At 37.2% G+C, this 26,286-nt stretch overlaps 1 protein-coding gene across 1 annotated transcript in view; it reads left to right on the top strand.

Annotated features, from left to right (window-relative positions):
- LOC128579380 (putative ankyrin repeat domain-containing protein 20A4) overlaps window positions 1-26,286 on the top strand; it is a 69,715-nt gene that overhangs the window by 29,157 nt on the left and 14,272 nt on the right. The window contains exons 7-11 of the mRNA XM_053581508.1: window positions 7,543-7,682; window positions 13,964-14,042; window positions 14,632-14,693; window positions 17,310-17,403; window positions 19,498-19,568. Of these exons, the coding sequence (XP_053437483.1) occupies window positions 7,543-7,682; window positions 13,964-14,042; window positions 14,632-14,693; window positions 17,310-17,403; window positions 19,498-19,568 (446 nt within the window). The remainder of the gene's footprint in view (window positions 1-7,542; window positions 7,683-13,963; window positions 14,043-14,631; window positions 14,694-17,309; window positions 17,404-19,497; window positions 19,569-26,286) is intronic.

The raw sequence follows: 26,286 nt of genomic DNA, 5'->3' as shown, positions 1-26,286 counted from the left end.
CTAGGAATATACCTAACAAAAGAGGTGAAGGACCTCTATAAAGGAAATTTCGAAACCCTAAGGAACGAAATAGCAGAGGATATTAACAAATGAAAGAACATACCATGCTCATGGCTGGGAAAAATCAACATTGTTGAAATGTCTATACTTCCCAAAGGAATCTACAGATTCAATGCCATCCCTATTAAAATACCAACATCATACTTTCAAGACTTAGAAAAATAATTCTTTGTTTTGTATGGAACTAGAAAAATCCCCATATATCTAAGGCACCTCTTAGTAGTAAAAGCAAAGCTTGGGGCATCAGCATACCAGACTTTAGGCTGTACTACAAGGCCATAGTGTTCAAAACAGCATGGTACTGGCACAAAAATAGAGACACAGACATTTGGAACCGAGTTGAATACCAGGAAATGAAACTAACATCTTAAAGCCACCTAGTCTTTGATAAACCAAACAAGAACATACACTGAGGGAAAGAATCCCTATTCAATAAATGGTGTTGGGAGAACTGGATGAGGACATGTAAAAGACCGAAACTGGAACCACACCCTTCTCGACTCACAAAAATTGATTTAAGATGGATAATAGACCTAGTTTTAAGGCAAAAAACGATAAAAATCCACAAAGAAATTATAGGAAAAACACTTGAAGTTATTGGCCTGGGGAAAGACTGTATGAAGAAGACTTCTGTAGCGATTGCAACAACAAAGATAAACAAATGGGAGTTAATTCATCTGAAAAGCTAAGGAGACGACAACCAAAGCAAATAGACAACCTACACAATGGGAAAGGATATTTGCATTTTTTGAATCAGACCAAAGCTTGATAACTAGAATCTATAGAGGACAAAGGGAAGCCACAAGTCAGTCTGCTCCCTCCCCTGCTCAGTGTAGACCTGGTGTAGACCAGTGTGGGTGCACCTCAGAGTTAAGGGTGCTTCCCCACGGTGCCTGTTGTCTGTTGCATGGGTTCTGCACAGACTCCAGGCGGTACCCCATCTGTGCAGATAAGAGGTCTGTGAGGGTGTTGGGTGCCATCGTGCAGTTCAGGCCATGCTGTGCTGACATGATTCTTTCATAATCTAATCTATTCTTCCCCTCACATTCTCTAATCTTCTTAATGTGTCACCTATCACCTTTTCCCCCCACACTGAGTGTACCCTGTTCCTTCTCTGTGATTTCACAATGTGGCTTCAGAAACAAGTTATCCGTATGAAGGCAGCAACCTGCAACTCCACTTTCCCCGTGAGTGGCACATTTGTAGTCTGTCTCTAGTCTGCCCTGTAAATGTTTTCTCCTATATACACATATCTATGAAAGTTTATAAATTAGGCACAGTAATAGATCAACTACAGTAACTAATAATAAATGAATAATTTTAACAACGTGCTATACTGTAAGTGACGTGAATGTCATCTCTCAAAGCAGTTTATCATACTCTCCTCACCCTACTTCTCCTTGCGATGACAGGGGCAGATACAGTGAACGCGACTGGATGAGGGAGGTGGGTGAGGCCGGCATTGTGATGCAGTTTGGGCTGCTGTTTATGTTCCAACTGCACATTAGAAGGAGGAGATCATCTCCTTCCAGTGATCCTGGATCACCCTGCTGAGGGCTGAATGTGAGGACAGAGCATATCAATGGCCAAGGGAGAATTTGGGGTACAGCACAGACAGTGTGGTTATACCAGAAGAAGGATGATTGACATCCTGGGCAAAATGGAGCAGAATGTTTTGAGATTTTTTATCACACTACTCAGAAGTGTACATAATTTAAAACTTATAAATTGTTTATTTCTGGAGTTTTCAATTTAAGACTTAGACACCATTTTGACTATATGTATTGAAACCACAGGACACAAAGCCAAAAATGTGATACTTGATCTTGCACCCCATTTCCTGGCATACAACTTCTAAAATCCTTAGGATCTCCAAAAGAGATATCTTTGTGTGTGGTTGATGGCCTGATGTCCAGCAGTTCCTAGGCAGCTTCAGAGTAAGGCCTGGTCACCTGAAAGACTATGGTAGGATTAGAAGGTTGGGACTTCTAGACCCACTTCCCAACCTCCAGGGAGGAGAGAGAGACTGGAAGTTTGTTTGACACCAATGGCCAGTCCTTTAGTCAGGCATGCCAAGTAATGAATCTTTCATAAAAGCCCAAAGGACAGGGTTCAGAGAGCTTCTAGATAGCTGAATATATGGAAGTTCCTAGGGGGTGGTGCCCTTTGGAGGGCCTGGAAGCTCTGCATCTCTTCCCCATACCTTGCCCTATGTCCCTCACCATCTGTATCCTTCATAATCTCCTCCATAATTAACCAGCTGGCAGAAGTGTCTCCTTGAATTCTGTGAAACATTATACTGAATTTATCGAACCCTAGGATGGGGTTGTGGGAAACCCAGCTTGAAGGCTGTTGGTCAGAAGTTCTGGTGTGGGGAGGGGCAGACGAGCCCTGTGGGGTCTGATACTGTCACCGAGGAGATGGTGCTGGGATCAAAAGGGAGGACACCCAGCTGGTGTCTACTGAAGAATCGATTGTGGGATTTTTGGAGTGAAAAAATATTCCCACACATAGGTCACATAAATCCTCTGTGTTGATTAGTGTCGTGGTGGTGTGAGGACAAAGAAAAAACAGGTTGAGTGTGTTTTTTCTCACACAAGTAACAGATAAGGGGGAATGCTTTATACTGTATTCTAAGTGCTCCTCATCCATTTCAGAAATCAATCTTTTTAAGTTTGAGACTATACTCACGTGATACTGATTCTGCAAATGATAACATTTTCTGTCAGTATGGTAGGGTTTTTTAGGATTATGATTATTGCAAATAGTAGCTCCTTACAGGTATCAAATAATTTTGATAGATCTTGTTCTTGTTTACATTTTATAAACAAAGGAAGGGAAGTAAGAGTTTCTTTCTGCAGTAATAGCCCACCAATAGTATGACTATTAATTCTACTCTGGTATTCAAATATGATCCCAAAGGAATACTTTGTAACAATGTATCAGTCTTCGTTTTTAGCAAATTGTAAATCATACACAAAATGTGCATTTTTTTCATGATCTATCAGCTAGACAGCTATGATTTAATATTAATAAAAAAAGAAACTAGAATAAGAGCTAATGAAACTTAAAGTGACCAAAAGAAAGGAAATAAAAATTAGAGCCAAAATCAATCAGAATAAAAAGTAAAAAAATCAAAATCAATGAAATCAAAATGTGCACTTTTTATTGTTTGGAATTCATTAAGGGTAAACAAAGAATTAGGTTACACTGATTGCATTTATTAGATAAAATCCCTCTTACACTTGTGTTCTGCCCCCAAGAGGTGTGCCACACACTGTGTCCCCCACTCCCCTTCTACCTCTGCCTCTCCCCGCTACCTCGTTCTGCTACCATACCCCTTGAATTAGATCATGTATTGCCTTCATATTAGAATATAAATATGCACATTGGATTTTTGCTTCCCTGTTCTTGTGATAATTTACTAAGAACAATGTTTTCCATCTTCATCTGGGTTAATATGAAAGATATAAAGTCTCCATCTTTTTTAGTGGCTGAATAGTATTCCATGGTATATATGTACCACAGTTTGTTGATCCATTCCTGGGTTGGTGGCCATTTAGGTTGTTTCCACATTTTGTGATTTTAAATTGAGCTGCGATAAACGGTCTAGCGCAAATGTCCTTATGATAAAAGGATTTCTTTTTCTTCTGGGTAGATGCTCAGTAATGGGATTGCAGGATTAAATGGCAGATGTAATTTGACTTCTTTGAGGATTATCCATACTTCCTTTCAAAAGATTGTATTAATTAGCATCCCCAGCAGCAGCGTAAAAGTGTTCCCTTCTCTCCACATCCACACCGGCATCTGCCGCTTTGAGACTTTGTGATGTGGGCCATTTTGGGGCTAGGTGATATCTTATGGTGGGTTTGATTTGCATTTCTCTGATGATCAGGGATGATGAGTATTATTTCATACGTTTGTTAGCTATTCATCTGTCTTTAGAAAGGTTCTATTCATGTCTCTTGCCCTGTGATATATAGGATTCTTGGATCTTTTCTAGTTGATTAATTTGTGTTGTCTATACATCCTAGTAATCATGGTTTTGTCCAATTCATAATATGCAAATGTCTTTTCCCATTCTGAAGGCTGTCTGTTTGCTTTGGTTATTGTTCCCTTAGCTGTATAGCAGCTTTTCAGTTGAATTAAGTCCCATTTGTTTATTATTGGTGTTGTGGTGATTGCCACAGAAGTCTTTTTCATAAAATCTTTGATATCTTCAAGTGTTTTCCCCACACTTTCTTTGAGGATTTTTATTGTTTCATGCCTTAGATTTAGATCTTTTATCTATCCTGAATCAATTTTTGTAAGTGATGAGAGATGAGGGCCCAGTTTCAGTCTTTTACATATCGTTATCCAGTTCTCCCAGCACCATTTATTGAATAGGGATTCTTTTCCCTAGTGTATGTTCTTGTTTGTTTTATCAAAGATCAGGTAGCTGTAAGATATTAGTTTCCTTTCATGGTTTTCTATTCAGTTCTAAATGTCAGTGACTATTTTTGTGCCAATACCGTCCTGTTTTGATCTTTACAGCTGAAAGTCTGGTAGGGATATGCCCTGGCTTTGTTTTTATTACTAAGAATTGCTTTGGCTATAACGTTTTTTTTTTTTTTTTTGGTTCCATACAAAATGCAGAATTATTTTTTTTCCTACATTTTGAAAGTATGATGATGATATTTTAATGGGGATTGCATAAAATCTGTAGAATGCTTTGGGAGTATAGAAATTTTAATAATGTTGTTTCTCTCCAGCCAAGAGCATGTTATATCCTTCCATTTGTTAATATCCTCTGCTATTTCTTTTCTTAGGGTTTTGTAAGTTTCTTTATAGAGGTCCTTCACCTCTTTTATTAGGTATATTCCTAGGTATTTCATTTTTTTCTGAGGCTACTGTGAAGACATTTGTGTCCTTGATTAGCTTCTCATCTTGGCTGTTATTGGCATATACAAAGGCTACTGACTTGTGGAGATTAACTTTATATCCTGAGACCTTAGTGTATTTTTTGATCACTTCCAGGATTCTTGTGGTTGAGTTGTTGGTGGTCTCTAAGTATAAGATCATCATTGGCATAGAGGGAGAGTTTGACCTCTTCTGCTCCCATTAAGATGCCCTTTATAGCCTTCTCTTGCCTGATTGAATTGGTTAGAACTTCCAGCACTATGTTGAATAGTAGTGGTGGTAGAGGACAACCTTGTGTTTGTTCCAGTTCTAAGTGGAAAAGTTTTCAGTTTTACTCAATTTAGTATAATACTAGCAGTGGGTTTGTCATAGATGGCTTCAATAAGTTTAAGAAATATGCCACCTATGCCTATATTTTTAAGTGTTCTTATTAGAAAAAAAGATGGTGAATTTTATTGAATGCTTTTTCTGCCTCTATTCAGAGGATCATATGGTCATTGTTTCTGCTTCTGCTGATATGGTGAAGTACATTTTTTGTTTACTGGGCTTGCATCTCTGGGATGAATCCTGCGTGATTTTGATTTTATTTTTTAATGTGTAGCTGTAATTTATTGGGTAGGATTTTATTGAGAATTTTTGCATCTATATTCATTAGTGAAATTGGTCTGAAATTCTCAATTTAGTTGGATGTTTTACTGGTTTTGGCATCAGGGTAACGTTTGCTTTGTAGAACGTGTTGGGGAAGATTCCTTCCTTTTTCCTCTCTTTTTTTTTTTTTTTGGAATAATTTCTGCAATATGAGTATAAGCTTTTCCTTGAAGGTTTGATAGAATTCTGGTGTGAAGTCATCTGGACCATGGCATTTTTTGTTGGGAAATTTTTTATTTTTTCTTCAATCTCAGTGGTTGAGATTGGTCTTTTCAGAAGATCTATTTGTTCTTGTTTAAGTCTAGGGAGAGGATATTATTCTTGTTATCGATCCATTTTCTCCACATTATACAATTTCTTGGCATAGAGTTTCTTGTAGTACTCAGAGATAATCTCTTGTGTCTCTGTGGCATCTGTTGTTATTTCCTGTTTATTGTTTCTGATTGATGTGATTAGAGATTTTGCTTTCTGTTTCTAGTTAATCTGGCCACAGGTTATCAATTTATTTATTTTTTCAAAAAATTAAATCATTTGGGGGGGCACCTGTGGCTCAAAGGAGTAGGGTGTCAGCCCAATATGCCAGAGGTGGAGGGTTGAAACCCAGCCTTGGACAAAAACTGCAATAAATAAATAAATAAATAAATAAATAAATAAATAAAATAAAAAATATTTTTTGTTTCATTAATTTTTTGAATGATTCTCTTGTTTTTAATTTCATTAATCTCTAATTTAATTCTGGTTAATTCTTTCCTTCTGCTGGTTTTGGGATTAGATTGTTGTATTTTCCAATTCCATAAGATGGTTCTTGAGTTTGTCAATGCACTCCCTTTCTGTTTTTCAAATGTGGGCATCTAATGTAATACATTTCCCTCATAGGAGGGCTTTCACTGTATCCCACAGGTTTTTAGAACTTATTCCTTCATTGTTGTTATGTTTGAGGAATTTAATGATTTCCTCTTTTATCTTTTCTTGAACATAACTCTCATTTAGCTAAAAGTTACTTAATTTCCATGTCTTTGTGTAGAGATGTGCATTTTAGTTGGAGTTGAGTTCCACCTTTATTGCCTTGTGATCTGAGAAGGTATAAGGTATACTTTCTATTTTAATTTTGCTGAGGTTTGATTTATATTCTAGGATGTGGTCAATTTTGGAGTATGTATGATGGGCTGAGAAAAATGTATATTCTTTTGCTTTGGGATGTTGTGTTCTGTATATGTATATTAATCCCATTTGTTCCAGGGTCATATTTAAGTCCCTTGTATCTTGGTTAGTTTCCATTTATAGGACCTGTCCAGTTCTGTCAGAGGGATGTTAATGTCCCCAGCTATTATGGTGTCTTTGGGATGTCATATAGCTCAGACCCTTCACGGTCTGTTTCACAAATATGGGCATATTAAAGTTGGGTGCATAAATATTTAAAATTGATATGTTTTCATGTTGTATTGTACCTTTGACCAGTATAAAGTGTCCATCTTTGTCTTTCTTTTTTATTTTTATTTTATTTATTTATTTATTTATTTATTTTTTATTGTTGGGGATTCATTGAAGGTTCAAATAACCAAGTTACACTAATTGCATTTGTCAGGCAAAGTCCCTCTTATAAATGTGTTTTTTCTCCAAGAGGTGTGCCAAACACCATGACCCATCACCCCCTCCCTCCTTTCCTCTCTTCCATCTTTGTCTTTCTTAATTTTAGTTGCTTTAAAACTGCTTGTATCTGAAATTAAGATTGCAACCTCTCCTTTGTTCTAGTTTCCTTTTTCTTCCTTTTCCGTTTCTTTTTGGGTTTCCAACCCAGATTTTAAAAGTCTATAGACTGCTTCTCAGACATGTAAGGAAAATTATAAGCTTTTTGAAGACTGTCTCTTCTTCTGTTATTTATTGATTATGAACTACCAATATTTTTATGTATTCTTTACCTTGTTTTTACTGTAGCAAGAGCAACTTTGGTTAAGGAAAGGCGTTCTGTTTGTCAAAAAGAAGAAATGGCTGAAAACCATTTTTCGACCTTCACTTTAGTACAGCCATTCATACCAGGTCCTCGAATGGCCTTTGTCAACCATTGTGATACAGAGGTAAGTTGTCTTCATAAAACCTTTTTTAAAGGATATTTATTTATTATTAAATCATACCTGTGTACATTAATGCATTTATGGGATACAATGTGATTTTTTTCACATACCATCCCACTGATTCTCATAATAATAAGAAAGATCTAACAAAAAAAGTCCTCATAATCATAAGAGAAATCATATATGGTCAAGCCAGAGATGTGCTTAGCATTGAGCATTAGGAAAACTAGTGGAGCAAAGCTTAAGCTTATCATTATGGAAGGAAAGTACTATAAAGCAACCAAAAAACCCCAGCTCAACAAACATGGAGAGGAAGAGAGTGATGAAGGGAAAGAATTGCTTGAGGAAGGGCAATATAAATATAAACATTGAGTAAGACAGTCCAAATGAGGGAGATTATTATGAAAACACAACAGATAGCCAGGTGTTGTGGTGGGTGCCTATAATCCCAGGTACTCAGGAGGTTGAGGCAAGCGTATCGCTTAAGCCTGGGAGTTGGAGGTTTCTGTGACCTGTGATGCCATGGCACTCTACCATGGGTGAAAAAGTGAAACTCTATCTCTAAAAAAGAAAAGTAATAAATAAATAAATAAAAACACGACAGAAATAGTGGAGTTAAATGGCGGCATGATCTCTGTATAAGATATAATAGAAATTATTTTAAACATAACTTAGAAAAAGAAAGCCAGGTAATGAAAACGTGTTCAGATTTATCTGAATGACTTATAACTGATGTTAATAAGGAACATAAAGAAAACTTAATGATGGCTATAGTAACATTGATCTTGTATACATTTACAAATAACTAGAAGATATTTCATAAGTTCCTAGCATGAATGAAAGATAAATATCTAAGGTGATGGTTCCTCAGCCACAGGCTGGGAGGCCATGATTGGGAACCCTGGGTTAGGGTCCCTTGTGGATGATGGCCATGGCTGGACAAGCATTAAGGACGGCAGTGATGAGAGTGGCACAGGCAGGAAGGGTACTAGAAGGAAAGTGGACACAGATGCAGAGGGTGTTTGGAACCCAGATACTGAACAGCGCTTAGTATCTTAGTATCTCAGAATATCTAAGATATTCAGATACTTATCTCAGATATCTTAGTATCTCAGAAAATCATCTTGTCCTTTGAAGGCAAGATGTACGGTTAGAATGAAATGATTACCTGCTACATCAAGCTAAGATTGGAGAAGGTCTGAACTTGCATCCAGGTCTCTAATCTCATCTAGGTTTCAACTTGAAAGTAATCAAGAGAAATCTAGTCCAAGCTAAAGGACCAGGTTTCCAAGAACAAGGCTTTCTGAACCATGGCTACCACGTCGTTGGCCCAGCACACCAAACTGGGTCCTGGTGGTCCTCAAGCCTCTGAGCTTTTCCAGTTTTGGCCTGGGGCCCTAGACCCCTGTGCAAGTTTGAGATGTGAAGCCATTATTCTTGTCATTGACTCCCCCATCTATTGACCAGGGTATGGGTTCACTTAACCCCTCTCACCCCTGTCTGTACTTGCTCCATTATTTCCAGCCTGGCAGGCGTGGGCCCTGGGCTCTTCCTGGTTGCAGCTAGTAGAGTTCTCTGCCTATGTGGAGCTGTCAAATGCAACTGGCTCATACCAGAGGCACCTGTTTGTACACATCAGCCAGCACTTCCCCAGCCCTGGAGTACCCCCACTCAAGAGTGTGGATGTCCAGCAGATCAATTACAAATTCTCTGAGAAAAGGGTGGTGTCCAGGAACTGATGATCATGGCCTCCTCCCCCTGTCTTTTTCCTGTTTAAGTTTTTGGCAGAACTGAACTGGGGCCCAAGTGGTGAGAAGACCAGGGCTAGCAGTGGTGGAAGCAGCAACAGTGGTGCCTTATACAGAGTGAGCAGCCAGTATGAGAGCCTGGAGCACATGACCCTCATGTGCTCCTCCAAGGCCTGCTCCTTTGGCAAGTAGGTGGTGGAGAAGGTGGAGACAGAGCGGGCCCAGCTGGAGGACGGAGATTTGTGTACTGCCTGTTTTGCTCACCCCTCTAGGAGTACCTGGTGAATTTCCTGCACAAGTTGTAGTAGCTGGCTGAATGATACATGATGAACAGCATCCTTGAAAACTCCACCATCCTCCCAGTGGTGACAAACAGACACCCAGGAATTGCCGGGTGTCTTATTGGAATTACTGTCCTGCCTATGTCTTTGAGGTCTCCACCAATGAACACAGGGCCCAGCACCAATTTAATTCATGGTCTGGGACTGAGGGGGGACCCCCAAACTGGCTGACCCCTGGAATATACTCCTGGCAGGAAGGACCCTTGAGGTCTCCTCATGCTTTGTATTTAAGGAGAGGGCTGTAATTTAAAGGGGATGACTTCAGAGGCCTAAGCAATAGGGGACACCAAAACTTGGTTGGTGATCTAAATAGGTGGGTTCCAAGAAAATAATAGACTCTGAGAGTGGAACAGGGGGGTGTCTGAAAGGACAGATCACTCAAGAGCATCAGGGATTGAGGACAGGAGTGAGACTACCTCCAGGTACACTTCTCAGCCAATGACAGGGCCCCCTTGCCCCTCTCTTCTGGATGTTTGGGAGAGCCTTCATTACACATTGGGTTGTCTTACAGCTGCCAGCCCCCAAATTTCTGCCCCCAAAATATCACCCTTTTTACTACAGTGATTAATCCTATTTGTGTAGGAGCAGAACCGGGTGGGCCCTGGAAATATTTTTAATATAATGATCTATTTATAAGGGTTATGGCTTTATCTCAGCTGCACGAGAAATGGGGGAAGGCTTTGTAACTCATCCTCCTCCTTCTCAGTGAGCAGCGGGTTCTACTGTTGTGTTTCCTCACTTGCCAACACCAAAGTCTGTTGGTTTGTGTTATGACAGAGGATAAAGCTATTTCCCCCCCAAAAAAATGTATATATAAAAATGTATATGTTTACATATTTAAGATGATGAATATCCTTATACCCTGAGTTGATGATATGAATGTGTGAAATTATCATGTGTACTCCCCAAATATGGACCCCTATTATGTATCAATTACAAATATTAGAAAATGGCTGGACACCCGTACCTCAGTGTTTAGGGCGCATGCCACATACATCCAATCTGGTAGTTTCAAACCTGGCTTGGGCCTGCTCAACAATGACAACTGCAACAATAAAATAGCCATGAATTATGGCAGGACCTGTAGTCCCAGCTACTTATGAGGCTGAGGCAAGAGAATCGCTGATGCCCAAGAGTTGGAGGTTGCTTGGAGCTGTGACGCCATGGCACCCTACCTAGGGGGACATAGTGAGACTCTGTCTTAAAAATAATAATAATAATAATAATAATAATAAAGGAGTTTTATTTTATTTTTTAGAAAAAAACATGTTTATTCTGTGTGGTTATCTTTTCTTTTTTCGGGTATTCCATTTATGAACAACCCCCCAAAGTTATCTTTTCCTTTGATTGCTTATGACAGCCTGAACATCAATCTTCTTTTTAAGGTCTATTCTCCATTTTTTGGTAGTATTTCTAAGAAAGGAAATTTAGTCCGTATTATTTCTTTTCAATTTAATGAAATGTCATCTCATATTTAATCTAGTCAAACCTATGCTTACAGATTATACAAAGTGAAACCTCTTTTAGGCTCTATTAGAATTATTAAATGAATTATTAGTATTTGGCTCTTCTGGCTTTTGTTTAAGTTTTCTAACAGTGTTTAGTATATTCTCAACTTAACTAATTTATCTTACTATTTGATGTAATTTCTTGGTAGCTGAACTTTTTGAAAATAAGGCAAAATAAATAAACATTTATAGTTTTGTTAACTAAAATTAAAATTTATGTATCCATTAAATGTGAAAAGATATTTTAAATTCAAACCTCTTAAATTAGTCAGTTGTGTGTTTTGGTGTTTTTCTCATTCATCTTGTGCTCAAGAAATCTCTGTAATGGACACAGATGTTCACACATCCAGTAAATGTAGTCAGATTTGATTAAAGAATCATCAAATAAACTACACAAAGTTATAGAAGCATTCGGCAGTAAAGACTGCCAAATAGTATACAAAATTATCTCTGGAAGGTCATTTCTTAATTTGACAAATATGTCCAGAATGCGAACGTTTTATTATTCTAAAGAAGCATTATTAACTTTAGTATTCATGCTTGTCAAACCTTGTACACAATATCTTTTATCAGTAAAACACAACAGTCCTGTGGGCCCGATATTTTAGTCCATTTCTTCTTACCTCATGTGAGTATTGGGTCCTGCTGGACAATCATGGATATACAGGGAGATTTCTAAATCTTCAACATGTATAATCATAGGGTTTTTTAAATTCTAGATCCTTTCTTCAGTTTTTTTTTTTTGTTGTTGTTGTTGTTGAGGTTTCCTTGAGGGTACACAGATCCAGCGTACATTGATTGCTTTGTTAGATAAGAACCCTTGTCCCCCTATTCTTAGGTTGTAACTGGGTTATAGCTTTCATGTGAAAGCCCTAAATTAGTTTCATAGTAGGGCTGGGTACATTGGGTACTTTTTTTTCCATTCTTGAGATACTTACGGGGAAGGGGGAAAGGGAGGGGGATAAAACAAGGGGGATAGGTGGGATTATACCTGTGGTGTATCTTACAACGGTATATGTGAAACTTAGTAAATGTAGAATGTAAATGTCTTAGCACAATAACTAAAAAAACGCCAGGAAGGCTGTGTCAACCAGTATGATGAAAATGTGTCAAACGGTTTATGAAGCTAGTGTATGATGCCCCATGATCATATCAATGTACACAGCTATAATTTAATAGTAATAAAAAAGAACCCTTGTCCCATCCATAAAAGACATACCACACCCCTTTTCTTTAACTTTTAATGACCATTCTATCAGGTATCAATAGACAGAGTTATTAGTACGTTGTTGACAGAAGAATAAGAAAACCATGTGAAATTCAAACTAGGGTTTTACATTTCTTTCTTACATCATAGTTGTACTTAAAATGCCCTCATAATTCTCTAATCATAACAGTATTTTTCTTCTACAAGTTAAAATTTGTAGGGATAATTATTGAGTTTTCTTGTAGCATCTTGAATTGTTTTTTTTTTTGAGTTAAACATTTTCTTCAATTTTAAAAATGGACACAATAACAAGAAATAAATATTTGCATATATTAATGAAAGTATATTTTTCTTCAAAAATGTTAAAATATAAAATTTGAATCCTATGGTTTTATTTTCTTCTCTTGTTCTCATTTTCCAAATGTCAGAGTTCTGTTGGATTTGCATTACATAGGTGTGCCAGTTTAGAATATCTTACACATACTTATGTTCTTAACACCATATTCCTTTCATGAGTAAGTAATCTCTTCCTAAAGTATGTATCCAGATTTATCTCCTATGTCCTTGGGTGCTTCATAATTGACATATTGGACTTTAAGGACTGAAGACACTGTCCTTATCCCTTCCCTTACTTCCTTGACTCTTGGTGCCCTATTTTGTCATCTGATTTTTCTTTTCTAGTGAATAACATCTAGTAAGTAGCACTGAAACATTAAGTTAGTGTAAATCTTGTACGTTATCTCTCCTGCAGATCACCAATCCAGTCACTCACCATTACCAGTGTTCATAGCTTGTTACCATAATTCTCTTTCTGATCTATGATTTTGAAAAGCTCTTTTCTGATTTTGTCAGGTGTTCATCTATTTTCACATTGCTACCAAGGTGACCTTTTGAAAATATGTTTGTGGTGGCCTGACTTAACTGCTTATTGAGTGGATCCCATTACAGGATAGAGAAAGTTTGCACCTCTTCTGCCACCTGTCTTTGGTAGCTTGGCCTGATTCTCCCATTTCATCTCTGAAACCTGTTCCTTATCACAAGGTTGCAGTTTTACCACATTACCTTCATAGCCCTCATATGCCCTGTGGTTCCATTCCTCATCCTTTTGCCCCTTCTCCCTTGTCCAAAAGCCCTTCACACTCTCACTGCGCACATCGTTGTCTTTGAAAATACGCCTCTATATTTGCTGCATTTCCTAAGCTTCCTGGGTAGAACTGACTCTTCCTCCATTGTATCCTTTGTGTAATTAATTTACTGTAATTACAGACTCATGAATTACCTTTCTTATTTGTTTCCATATGTCTTTGCCACACCCACTTAAATATAGGACAGACTCTGTCTTCTGTTTCTATATTCAAATTATTCTCCCAGGTAGTGCGTATGCTTGATAAACATAGTGAATGTGTGTTGTTTTGCTAACAGATTGATGTGTGAGTGAATCAATACATTTCCTGAAGTTGACTTTTCTTTTTCTCAATAGGAAGGAGCAAGAGAGTCAGAAGTTGGAGACAATACCAACACGATTGGTATTGTTGAAAGTGCTACACAAAAGCAAATAGGTAATGACAATTTTATTTTTGTGAAAATAAATTATAAGAGGTGGTAATCTTATAATTAGGGGAAACATCTAAAATTTTTAATTACATGCTATTATGAAATAAAAACCAATAATGGGTATTGGTTTAATTTCCATTCCTTTGATTTATTTTATTGTTTTTATTAAATCATAACTATGTACAGTAATATATTTATGGGGTATGATGTGCTGATTTTATATACAATTAGGAATGCTTAAATCAAGCTGGGTCACATAGCCTTCACCTCACTTACTTAATTGTTGTGTTAAGACATTGATACTCTACACTTCATAGATTTGACATGTACCCTTGCAATATGCACCATAGGTAAGGTCACAAGTAGATAATGTCCATTCCTTTTAAATATACTGTCCATTCCTTTTAAGTACGTTTCTTTTGCCATCTTTTTTATACTATAAACTTTCTCCTGAAACTGCTTTAACCTTCTGAAATTCTTTTTGCTATGAGTTTTATTTTACTGAAATAGTCACAAATGGAGATACATTTGTATATGTTTTGAAAATGCAGTAATATTTTTATCATTAATTTATCTTTAAATGACATTTTATAGATAAAATCTCTGTACTGTTATCAGGACACGACAAACCAAAAGAACCAAGTTTGTATTTGGAGGTACTGTCTTTTCTTATCATTACTTTAAAATATAAGCATTGACAACTTTAAAACATAAAAGGGATGCTTTTAATTACCTTTTCTCAGCTGTGTATGTGCCCACAAGGAATTATTTTCTTAAATTATCAGGCCATAATTAATAAAGTAATTATGTGGAAATAATGAGCTGCTGAATAGTAAAATTCTGCTAATTTGCAAGATTCCTTTAAAAAGACAGTGTAATATAATACAAAATGATAAGGCTTAGAAGTTATAAGAATACCATTTGGCTTTGAAGTTAAGTTTATTTAAAAATTAAAGAATTATTCCAGATTCATCTATAGCCAAATGCATGGATCTGTGGTAAATATGGATGTGTAATAAAAGGCCTAATGCAGTTTGGAGACTTGATTTTTATAACTTGGAACATGTAATGAAAAAATCTGGCACTCAAAACTGTTACTATGTTTGAATTGACCAGTCTAGATCATCAAGGAACATTTTAAGAGAAAAAAAAAAAATCATGGGGAGTAAGTGAACATGTTGGGCTGTAATAGTAACAATTTGATTTAGTGGAGTTTTAATAAACAAAAATAATTTTCTAAAATAGAACACATAGAATACTTTTGTGGCAGCCATGCTTCTGATACACTGTAGGTATGAAATACTGACAATTTATTCGGAAGCAGAGCTCAGGTAGGAAGACATGGGAAAGGCTGACCTCTTGGAAGCAGTGGTTGGGCAGCAGCACCAGATTCAAATGGATGTCAAAAGACATGTTATTCTGGATCTTTCACTTTCTGTGGAAACTGAGGAAAATTAATTAATTAATTTTGAATGTCTGTGACCTAATTCATAGACATGGCACTAATATCAACCTCTTAGGTATGTGTAATGAACAAATATAGTATGAAATCTGGAAACATTTTTATAGTCTGAAAAGTATGCATGCAAATGCAAGAAATGTTCACAGTTTTATTTAATGATTTAATAAATATGGGAAGTAGTTCTTTTTAAAAAAAAATCCTTCAGACAGTAGTGTCAAGGAAAAATGGAAAGTTAAGCAAGTTAGAACTGGCATGAGCCTTTCTAATTTGGGGTATAATAAGTTTTGGGAGACTATTGTGGCAGATATCCTGTAAGAATAGTGATTTTGTGCTTACGACCTTCCCATGAGATTTGTACATGTTTGACCTTGAAAAAAAAATATATATATATATATATTGAGATAGAATCTCATTCTGTGCCCTGGGTGGAGTGCTGTGGTGTCATAGCTCACAGCAACCTCAAACTCTTGGGCTTAAGTGATCCCCTTGCCTCAGCCTCCGAAGTAGTATCTTGTATTATGAGTACTAATTATGTGCTAAGTAGTTAGACATTGAATGTACAATAGGATGACTTACTTTATTGTAGTATCAATAGAAAGCCAAACAGCCAAAAAATCCAACTTACTATGTGGGCTTCATATAAATATTGTAGTATCAACAGAAAGCCAAACAGCCAAAAATTCTGACTTACTATGGGGGCTTCATATAGAGAAAACAGAGAATATCAGGTTAGACAATATAGAAGAAGATTGCAGTTAATGCGGAAAGGACTGGGGTGGAAATCTATAGTCAGGAAAGATCTTTCTGAGTGTGATTTTCAAGCTATCAGCTAAAGGATGAGAAGGAGCCAGCCATGTGAAATTGTGGGAGAAAGATAGGAAAGAAAGCAATGGATCACATATGTATCATTTTTTACTCTAAACATCCTGTTAACACCAGGAAGCAGAAAGTAGGGTAGTCATCATCATCGTCATCAGTCCATTTTATTTTTATCATTATAATGCATAGAAATGAAAATGTGCAAATACATGTCTGGGATACCTTAGATGCTTCAAAAATAAATGTTTGTATTCTTTTATATCGAGGTTTTCTATAGTTCCGAATTTGCTTTTTGTTAGTAAAAAGTTACATACTATATCTAGTGTTTGTTTGATTTTATTTAAACATGACAAAACAGTTATTTTTAACTGTGGTATCCTTTTATTCAATCATAAGTAAAAACTCTACAAAACATATTTTAGATTTTTCTAACCTTTTGTTTACCTAAATAAAGCAGCTTCAGAAATGTTCTGTTTAGGTACACTTATGTTAATATGAAATAAAAATGAATGTTCAGTTTATGCCCAATATGACATATACAAAGTTTATTAGAATTCTGTGTGTCAAATTTTCATGCTAAAATTCCATTAAGAAATATTTTATGTGTTTAATCGGTAAGTATTAGAGCAAGTGTATTTTGTTTTAAAAAAAAGTTCTCTTATTCCTTGTGGTGAGTACAAAGTTATCGGTTATTTTCAAGCTTGTTCCATGTTGAAACATGCACGAGTTCATATTTTTTTGTGAATATGATTCATTTTGGCCTTTCATGCTGTGTTTACACACCGACATGCACATAAAAGTTGAGCTTGAGCTAGAAGCATATATGAAGTTCTGTATTGAAGTGTTTTGGCTTTCAATACATGTTTCTCTTAGTTTTATATGTAATTGCTTTTACCAAAAAAAATTCAGTTGTTTTTGAAGAAAATGATTAGCAAATATTGATGTAACTTATTATTTTTAACTTAACTCATATTGATATTAACTTTAACAGAGTATTTCAGAGACTCTTTCAGAGAAGGATCTTAGTCATTCATCTCAGGATGCCAATCAAGAAGAAAAAAACAGAGTAAATGCACAAGTAGAAGGTAAGAATTGTATTTCCCTGTAAAAGAAAATTTTTACAGATGGGATTTTATTCTTGCTCAGGCTAGTCCTAAACTCCAGAGCACAAGCATCCACCTGCCTTTGCCTCCCAGAGTGCTGGGATTACAGGGTCGAGCTACTGCTCCCTCGGGACTCTGTGTTTCTAATATGTTCTCAGGTGACTCCAATGCTGCGGGTTCTTGGACCACACTAAGTAACAAGACTATAGACATCCCTGTAGAGAAATATATAGGAAGAGCTATTGGAGAACATTTCCAACAGAAGGATCAAAGGAGGGCATTATTTTGCTTTTACATGTATTTCTGAACATGTTCCTAGCCAGATGGGATAAAGAAAAAAGTGAACAATTCCAAATTATAGATATGAACTATTACTACTAATTGAAGAGGAAATAAGTGGCATAAATGATCCCTGAAAAGAATGGTGACAAGAGATCCAAAAAAAAGGTTCATGAGCAGGGAAAGAGGGAAGGAATAAGTTATACCCGTAATGTTGCAGTTAACGATGAAGAAAACCGAGAGAATGCTCTTGTATCGATTCAAGAAATTTGCATTTACACAGAAGATTAAGATTATTTCTGCCACAGAGATCACTGGAAGCAAGAGAGTGTGCTAGAATTATAACGTGGAATTTGGAAGGATAGGATCCAGTATTTGAAACTATTTCTGTTTGAATTCTCCAGTCTGGATATTCAAGGAACATTTTGGGAGAAAAAAAAGAATTGTGGGTAATGGTGAATCTGTGGGGCTATAGCAGCAATGCATTTCTCCTCCTGTAAGTGTTAGGCATCAGAGATATGTGCTATATGTATATTAATTCATAAAAATAGATTAACTTGAATATAAAAACACTGGTCATTTTTAAAAATATTCTTTATTAAAATAGGTGTTTTCTAAAATCAGATTAATGTAATATCCCCACAGAAAATATAGTCAAAAACCATAAATTTATAGAGCCCATTCCATGACTTTTCTTAATATTTTCAATGAATATGACACTGATTTTTAAATGTAAAAATTAGTTAATATGTTATAATGATGAGGTGAATCAATTTGTTTCCTTTTTTATAAATATGTCATATTTAGAGTGAATATGCATAATTACTTAGATGTATCTTACAAGGCTTTTGAATGAGTGGAGGAAGACATATTAAGATGGGAAAGCTAGAGGATACAGTGTACACCTAATCTGTAGGCCGCAGGGTGCTCCATCCCGTCCTGCTCTCATTTTTTCTTGGCCTCTCCAACTTTTCACCTTGCTCATCGCAGCCTTTCCTTCTCAGCTAACACATGAGCTCTGGAAATGCCAACCTTGATGCATCTTATTCATTTTCCTTTAACTGCATTCCATAATTATCAAGTAAAATAGGTAAAAACTGTTTGCCAAAGATGTTATGGAATATTGTGAGCCTTGAGATCTGGGGAATAGAAATGGAAATAAATAACTTACAGTTGAGGTGGGGAAGTTGCAAAGGAGAAATCCTTAGAGTATTGAGGCCTTACTGAGGGAGGATATGCCTGTTTATCCAGGGAAAGAGCCATAATGAATGGAGTCCTCACGTAGCAATCTGTGTAAAAAAAAAAAAAAAGGAAAGAAGATTGTCAGCATATGAGCAGAAAGCATTTCACATATATATCACCAGGCATACACTGATGAAGGTATAAAAAGTAACAACAACTTGATGATTAACATGTGCAACGCGTTGAAGGTTCTAATAGGAGGTAGACAGGAGTACATAGGTTACTTGATATGTTTTTCTGGATTGATAAAATTTTCTTTGTTTATGATGGCTTTGTCATTTATGTTGTATGGAAGAATTTGTGAGTGAATCTGTGATCTTCGTATGCCTTCTACCTGGTGACATCTAGCAGCTCCTTCTGAGTGGTTTTTCAAGTATTAGATGATTAGGAGTAATTTTTAAAGAGGTATATAGTTTGCTAAAGACTTAACTTCATCTAAACTCTCAATTTATAAGATAAAAATAAATTTAGGTTTGTATACATTTTTATAAAGCTGAGAGATTTTATCACATCATTCTAAGCAATGTCATTTAACTTAATATATGAAATTTACAGGACACAAAATTTTATCAAAATCAGTGAAAGAGGAAGAAGAACCTAAAGGAAGTGAAAATAACCAGCCACAGGTATCAACAAATTTAAATTTAAGTTCCTGGTTTAATGTTGTTTTCTTTCCATGAATGATGTGACGTAGTCCAAGGGACATTTCCTACTGGAATGGCATTTTAGAATTCATATGTGGTTAGCTAATATTTAATTTTAAACAGTTTTTTTTAAGTAGTTATAAAACTTAAACCTTCCTAAAGTAAAGAGTGACTTACAGCTAATCTTTGTCCTTGGAATCCAGGCAGATGATTTTGGTGTTTTTCTGGCTCTTCAGTTTTGTAACCTTACATGATAAGGATGGTAATGCCAAGTACAGAATCATATTACTAAGCAAGAGAAATTACCAGCAATTTCATCATGATGACCACTGAGTTGGACTCATGTTCAAAGAGTCATCATTCCCAATGTACCAAACCGTAATGTAGTTTTTATACTGCACATCAGTCGTGCCAGGTAGAGTGCTTCTTCCACCTTGTGGCCTCTAACTCAGTTCAGTGTGTGTGCTGAGAGAGGGAATTAGGTCATTAGACTGTGCCTATGTAGGAAATCCGACCTTGAAGAAAGAAGAAGTCGGAAATCCGACTTTGATGTGATTGTAGAGCAGCAAGTTGTAACTGACATAGTTTCAGGAAATTATTAAACGGTACCAAGGTTCCCTCACTCACTGTCTTATGAGGACATTAGAAAATATTAAATGTGGGCTTAAGCCGACAGTCTGTTTCAGAAAATAGCACTGTCATATTGTGCTATATCATTTAAATTCACATTTTAGAATTGGCTTTTCTTTCTGATTGCTACTGATTTTGTCTTGTGATAATGTAAAATTTCCCAGGTTTCAGTTATCAATTTTTAAACACAGAACGGAAATAAGCACGTTAATAGTGCATGTGTTGTACTCATGCTACCTGAAGACAGACTCAGGTATACCCACTCTAGGTATAAATCAGATAGTGATTTATTACACCCACGCAGGCCTGTTTTTGTCCAAAGGGCAAACGGCCCCAAGGCGAGGATCAAGCTGATTTTTATACCATTTTTGTGCTATGTGGCAAGCCAAGCAAAAACAGAAGCCAAACATGGCAGGTGGTTAGCTCAGGGGCGGGGTTACAGAGTTGGCTCAGGGGGGCAACAGCATGTCAGTTTTCACAAGGGTGGGGTTACAGTGAGTCAGGGGTTTGGCACTGGTTACAGTGAGTCAGGGGGTTACATTCTGGCAGCTGGCATGGGGATAAACTTGGATTGGGAAATTTTACTTGAGTAAGCTTTCCATCATTGTTTAGCCATTGCTAGGGGGTTGTGGTAAGTTGCACCATTGTTTTACCTGTGTCTAAGAATCTTTGGGCACTAAGGGAACTTCCTGTTCTATTCTGAAACCTGTTTTGGGAATTAACCCAAGAGGGGGTTTAGATGTGCGGGGAACTCAGGGTGAGACAGTTAGGGGCCTTTAGGGGTTCTTCGAATGGGTACTACACATGTTTGCATATGGAAACATGTCTTCTGACTGGGAATGAATGAGGACTGATAGAATGTATCTGTACATTCAGAACTTCCTTGCGTTCAAAAGTATAAGCAACTGTGCATCAAACAAGGCAAAGTGGAATGGGGAAGTAAATAAAAACACCTGAGAAATGAGTTGAAACAGAGTTCTGGTTAAAACTGTGAATAATACAAAATTTCTGCTTGTCCTTTAGTTGAGTTAGTGTAAGGAAGGAGCAAAGTTCTGAAAATTCACCATCTAATGTAACAAATAGTATACCAGACTGTGAGGGGAAAGATGTACCTGGAGTGTCCACTCTTTAGTGTTTGAGGCATTTTCTCAATAAAAAAGGCCTCAGTCACAAAAATATGTCCCATCTCATGCCTACTTTGTGTTCCTGAAGTATAATCTCTACTCACCTCCTAAAGTTAATTTAAATGAAAGAAAAAGGTATACTGTAAAAATGCTAACAATGCACACGGACACTCGGCATGCATTTGACACAGGTGAGTAGAAATGTGAAGATAATACAAACACAAAAACAAGCAAGGAAGTCAGAAGTTATTGTCGAAATAAAGGGACACTGAGAGTTTTTTTTTTATGAAGTTCTTATTTTTATATCATAATTTTTTTATTGAATCATAACTGTACATTACTCCTTTTATGGGGTACAAGGTGCTGATTTTAGACATAATTTGGAATGCTTACATCAAACTGGTTAACATAGGGTTCACCTTACTTAATTATTTGTTAAGATATTTATACTGTACTCTTAAAAGATTTGACATGTACCCTTGTGATATGCACTATAGGTGATGTCCCACTGTTTACCTTCTCTTCACACAGCTTCCCCCTTTCCCTATTCTTCCCCTGTCTTCCCTCTTTCATTCTGGGCTATAGTTGTGATTCATCATTCATATAAAAGTATGGGGGATTATATATTTGTTTCATAACAGTACTGAGTATAGTTTTTCTTAGATTCTTGAGATATGTTACTAAGAAAAATATGTTCAAACTCCATCATGTGAACATAAAAGGGGCAAAGTCTCCATCTTTTTATGGCTGCACAATATTCCATGGTATACATATACCACAATTTGTTACTTCATTCAGGGGCTATGGGCACTTGCGCTTCTTTCATGACTGGGCAATCATGAACTGGGCTTAATAAACATTCTGGTGCAAATATGTTTGTTTTAAAATGATGATTGGTCATCTGGATTTATTCCTAGCAGAGGCATAGCAGGATCAAATGGTAGGTCTACTTTTAATATCCTAAGTGTTCTCCAAACCTCTTTCTAAAAGGGACATATTAGACTGCATTCCCACCAGCAGTGCAGAAATGTTCCCTTCTGTCCACATCCACACCAAAATCTGTAGTTTTGTGATTTTGTGATGTGGGCTACTCTTCCTGGAGTTAGATGATGTCTCAAAGTGGTTTTGATTTGTATTTCTCTGATGATTAAAGATGATGAGCAGTTTTTCATGTGTCTGTAGGCCATGCGCCTATTTTCTTCAGAGAAGCTTCTGTTCAATTCTCTTGCCTAAAATGAAATGTGATCAATAGTTCTTACCTTACTAATTAATTTGGGTTTTCTGTTTAATCTAATTATCAAATCGTTGTTGGAAACATAACCTGAAAAAATCTTCTCCCATTCTGAGGACCGTGTGCTTGCTTTACTTACTTTGTTCTTTGCTGTGCAGATGTTTTTTCGTTTTATCAGATCCCTGTAATATATTTTTGGTGTTACTCCAATTGCCTGGGGACTGGGGTCCTCCTCATAGCATATTCTTCCAGGCCAATTTTTTCAAGTGTTTTCCCTGTCCCCGCTAATAGTATTTTTATATTTTTTTGTCTTAAGTTTAAACTGTTTATCCAGTGAAAATCAATTTTTGTTAATGGTGAAAGATGAGGGTCCTGTTTCAGTCTTCTACAAGTCGCCAGCCTATTCACCCAGTACCATTTGTTGAATAGGGAATGTTTTCCCTATTTATGTTTTTGATACGCTTATCAAAGATCAAATGATAGTAAGTGCCCGGCTTAATCTCTTGGTTCTCTATTCTGTTCTATACATTTACCTTGGTATTTTTGTGCCACTGTCATGCTGTTTTGATCACTATAGATTTATAGTATAGACTGCAGTCTGGTAGGCTGATTGCTACTGCTTTGTCTTTATTTCTGAGTAATGTCTTGGCTATTCAGGGTTGCCTGCATTATAGATGACCATCCCTTCACCCTGAGTCTATATTTATCACTTAAGGTAAATTGAGATTCTTATATGCAGCAGATATATGACTTAAATTTGTATATCCAATCAGCTAAACTGTGCCTCTTTAGAGGACAATTTTAGCCATTCACATTAATTGAGAATATTGATAAGCCTGGTAGTATTTTGGGTATCAATTTTTTTAAAGTCCAGTAGGCATTTTTAATCCTTTTGCAACTGTGGAAGTTGGATTTTGATCAAAAGTTTCTGAGTGAGTTGACTTTGCTGGTAGAGGATTGTGCTGGTCACTATAGAGGATAGGATTGAGAATATCCTGGAGAGGTGGTTTCTTTAGGGAAAATTTCTTCGACATGTGAATGTCATTAAAGTATTTAACTTCTCCATCATAAATGAACCTCAGTTTAGCTGGATACAGGATCCTGGGTTGAAAGTTATTTTGTGTTAGGAGGTTAAAGGTTGATGACCATCCTCTTCTAGCTTGAAAAGTTTCAGTAGAGAGATCTGAAGTCATTCGAATATTTTCCCCCTTGTAGGTTATGGCTGTCTTACATCTGGCTGCTTGCAGAATTTTCTCCTTCATGTTAATTTTGGCAAAGTTAATTATTATGTGTCTGGGTGATGCTATATTTGGGTTGAGTCATGCTGGGGTTCTGAAACTGTCTTCTTTCTTAATTTCAGAATCTCTTGCCATGTTCGGTAAGTTCTCCTCATTTATCTCTTGCAGAAGAGCATCTTGGGGCTTTCAAAGCAACCTCATCCCCTTCAGGAATTCCTATAAGGCAAATGTTAGTTTGCTTTGAAGTGTCCCAGACCTCTCTGAGAGAATGATCCATTTTTGCTCTCCCTTTCTCTTCCACGTTGAGCATTTGGAAGCATTCAAAAGCTTTGTCTTCATTGTCAGAAATCCTTTCTTCTGCCTGCTCCATTCTGTTACTGAGGGATTCTACTGTATTTCTCAGATCTTTGAGGGCTTCAAATTCTTTCCTCAATGTGTCAAAACTTTGTTGATTTGTCTTTTAATTAATTGAATTCTTGAGACAACTCAATTCTCACAGAATTTGCATTTTGTCCTGGCTTTATTGCTCTATGAACCAGGCACTATTTGAGTTCACAGAAACTATGGCTCAGTCCCACCCTGTGTTGTTGCTGCTGCACCTATACTCATGTAGCTGGCATCTCTGACTACACTGCACTCTATGGTGGGGTGGGTTCTCTTAGAGCTCATAAATGCCTCTCAGTTTCAGCCCTTCCATGGGCTGATGCTGTTGCCCTGCCTGCTTTTGTCCCGGCTAAGCTCCTGGGGAACACTTGCATCTTGGGATCACAAATGTAGCATTTCTGACTCAGCTCTGCCCTAGGAGTGTGCCGTCTCTGCATGCACGTGGATTCTGCTCTCTGTTCCTGCCATGCCACTCCACGGCAGGTATCACCTCAGGCATATCCTTTGCTCAGGGGGCCTGTGTGTCCATCCCACATCTGTTTCACCCATGGCCGCCACCAGAGCAGAGGCCCAGCTGCCTCTGCTTGCTAAGAGAGGTGGAAAATGTTTCTCCAAAACATCACCAGGGGCATGAGCCCTATTGATCCCACCACTGCAGCTGCTGGGCTACCATGTGGAATGCCATCTCTCTCTCTCCTGTATGGCTCCCATGATCCACAGTCCCCAGTTTCCACCCATGCCTCCATTTCAGCACAGACTTGTAACAGCCCACACCCTGTCCACACCTCTCGAGAAAATGCCCAAGAATCTGGACTCCATGGGAGACAGACTTCCAGACCACAGCATGAGAGTGGAGGGGAGTGCTGGAAGTTCAGAATTGCAGGTAGAGTCTATGTTCAGTTTTATGCCTGGAGGGAGAGTGCCATGGCACACTAGTGAGTCCTCTCTTGGGAAGGAGTTCTGGTTTATAGAGTGTCTCTCCCATGTTATAAAATAGGAAGAGCTATGAACCCTGCTTGCTTGCTTGTAGAAGGGATGCTTTGATATGTTCTCTTTAGTCTTCCCTCTTGGCTCAGCTCTAAACCATCAGCTTACTTACTAAACTTCTGTCCTTTAACTCTCCTTCTGGACGAGTGCCTCTGTGGAAATCTGGTTCCAATCAGCCATCTTGCCTCCTCCCCCACAGTGGATATTTTCAATCATTTCACCATTGTGGATATTAGGTTTTATTCATTTTCTGGGTGAATTTACTTTAGTGGTAGACCATTAAGCTGATCATGATGGAGGATGAGTCTGAGAATTTCCTGGATAGCTGGCTTAGTTATGGCAAATTTCTTCCACATGTATATGCAGGTGAGGTATTTGATTCCTCCATCACAAATGAAACTCAGTTTAGCTGGATACAGGATCCTGGGCTGAAAGTTCTTTTCTTTTCAGAGATTGAAGGTGAATGACCATCCTCTTGTGGCTTGAAAATTTTCAATAGAGATATCTACAGTCATTCTAATATTCTTCCCCTTGTAAGTTATACTTTTGTTATGTCTGGCTGCTTGCAGAATTCTCTCCTTCATGTTTACTTGGGTATAGTTAATTACAACATGTCCAGAAGATGCTTTATTTGGATTGAGTTGTACTGGTGTTCTGACACTATCTACTATCTGAATTTCTGTATCTTTTGTCATGCTTGGCAAATTATCCTCCGTTATATCTTGGAGTAGAGGATATAATTTGGAATTATCCTCTTCACCTTCAGGAATTCCCATTAGGTGAATGTTTGGTCTTCTGAAGTGGTCCCACAACCCTCTCACCAAGTGATCCATTTTTGCTCTCTACTTCTCTGCCTCTTTGAGTGTTTTAGAGCCTTCCAAAGCTTTCTATTCAACTTTGGAGATCCTTCCTTCTGCCTGCTTCACTGTATTACTGAGGGATTCTACTGTATTTCTCAGTTCATTGAGGTCTTCATTTTTTGTCCTCCTTATGTCTAAATCATTGCATATTTTGTCTTTGAATTCATTGATTTCTTGAGACAACTTTTGAACTACTCCTTGTATTTCTAATTCCAACTTCCGTTCCATTCTATTAATCTTATTTGC

Source organism: Nycticebus coucang, unplaced genomic scaffold (assembly GCF_027406575.1).
Source record: "Nycticebus coucang isolate mNycCou1 unplaced genomic scaffold, mNycCou1.pri scaffold_49, whole genome shotgun sequence".
Lineage (NCBI taxonomy): Eukaryota > Metazoa > Chordata > Mammalia > Primates > Lorisidae > Nycticebus > Nycticebus coucang.
Note: the sequence above shows the minus strand (reverse complement) of the source record. Positions and strands in the feature narration are given on the sequence as shown.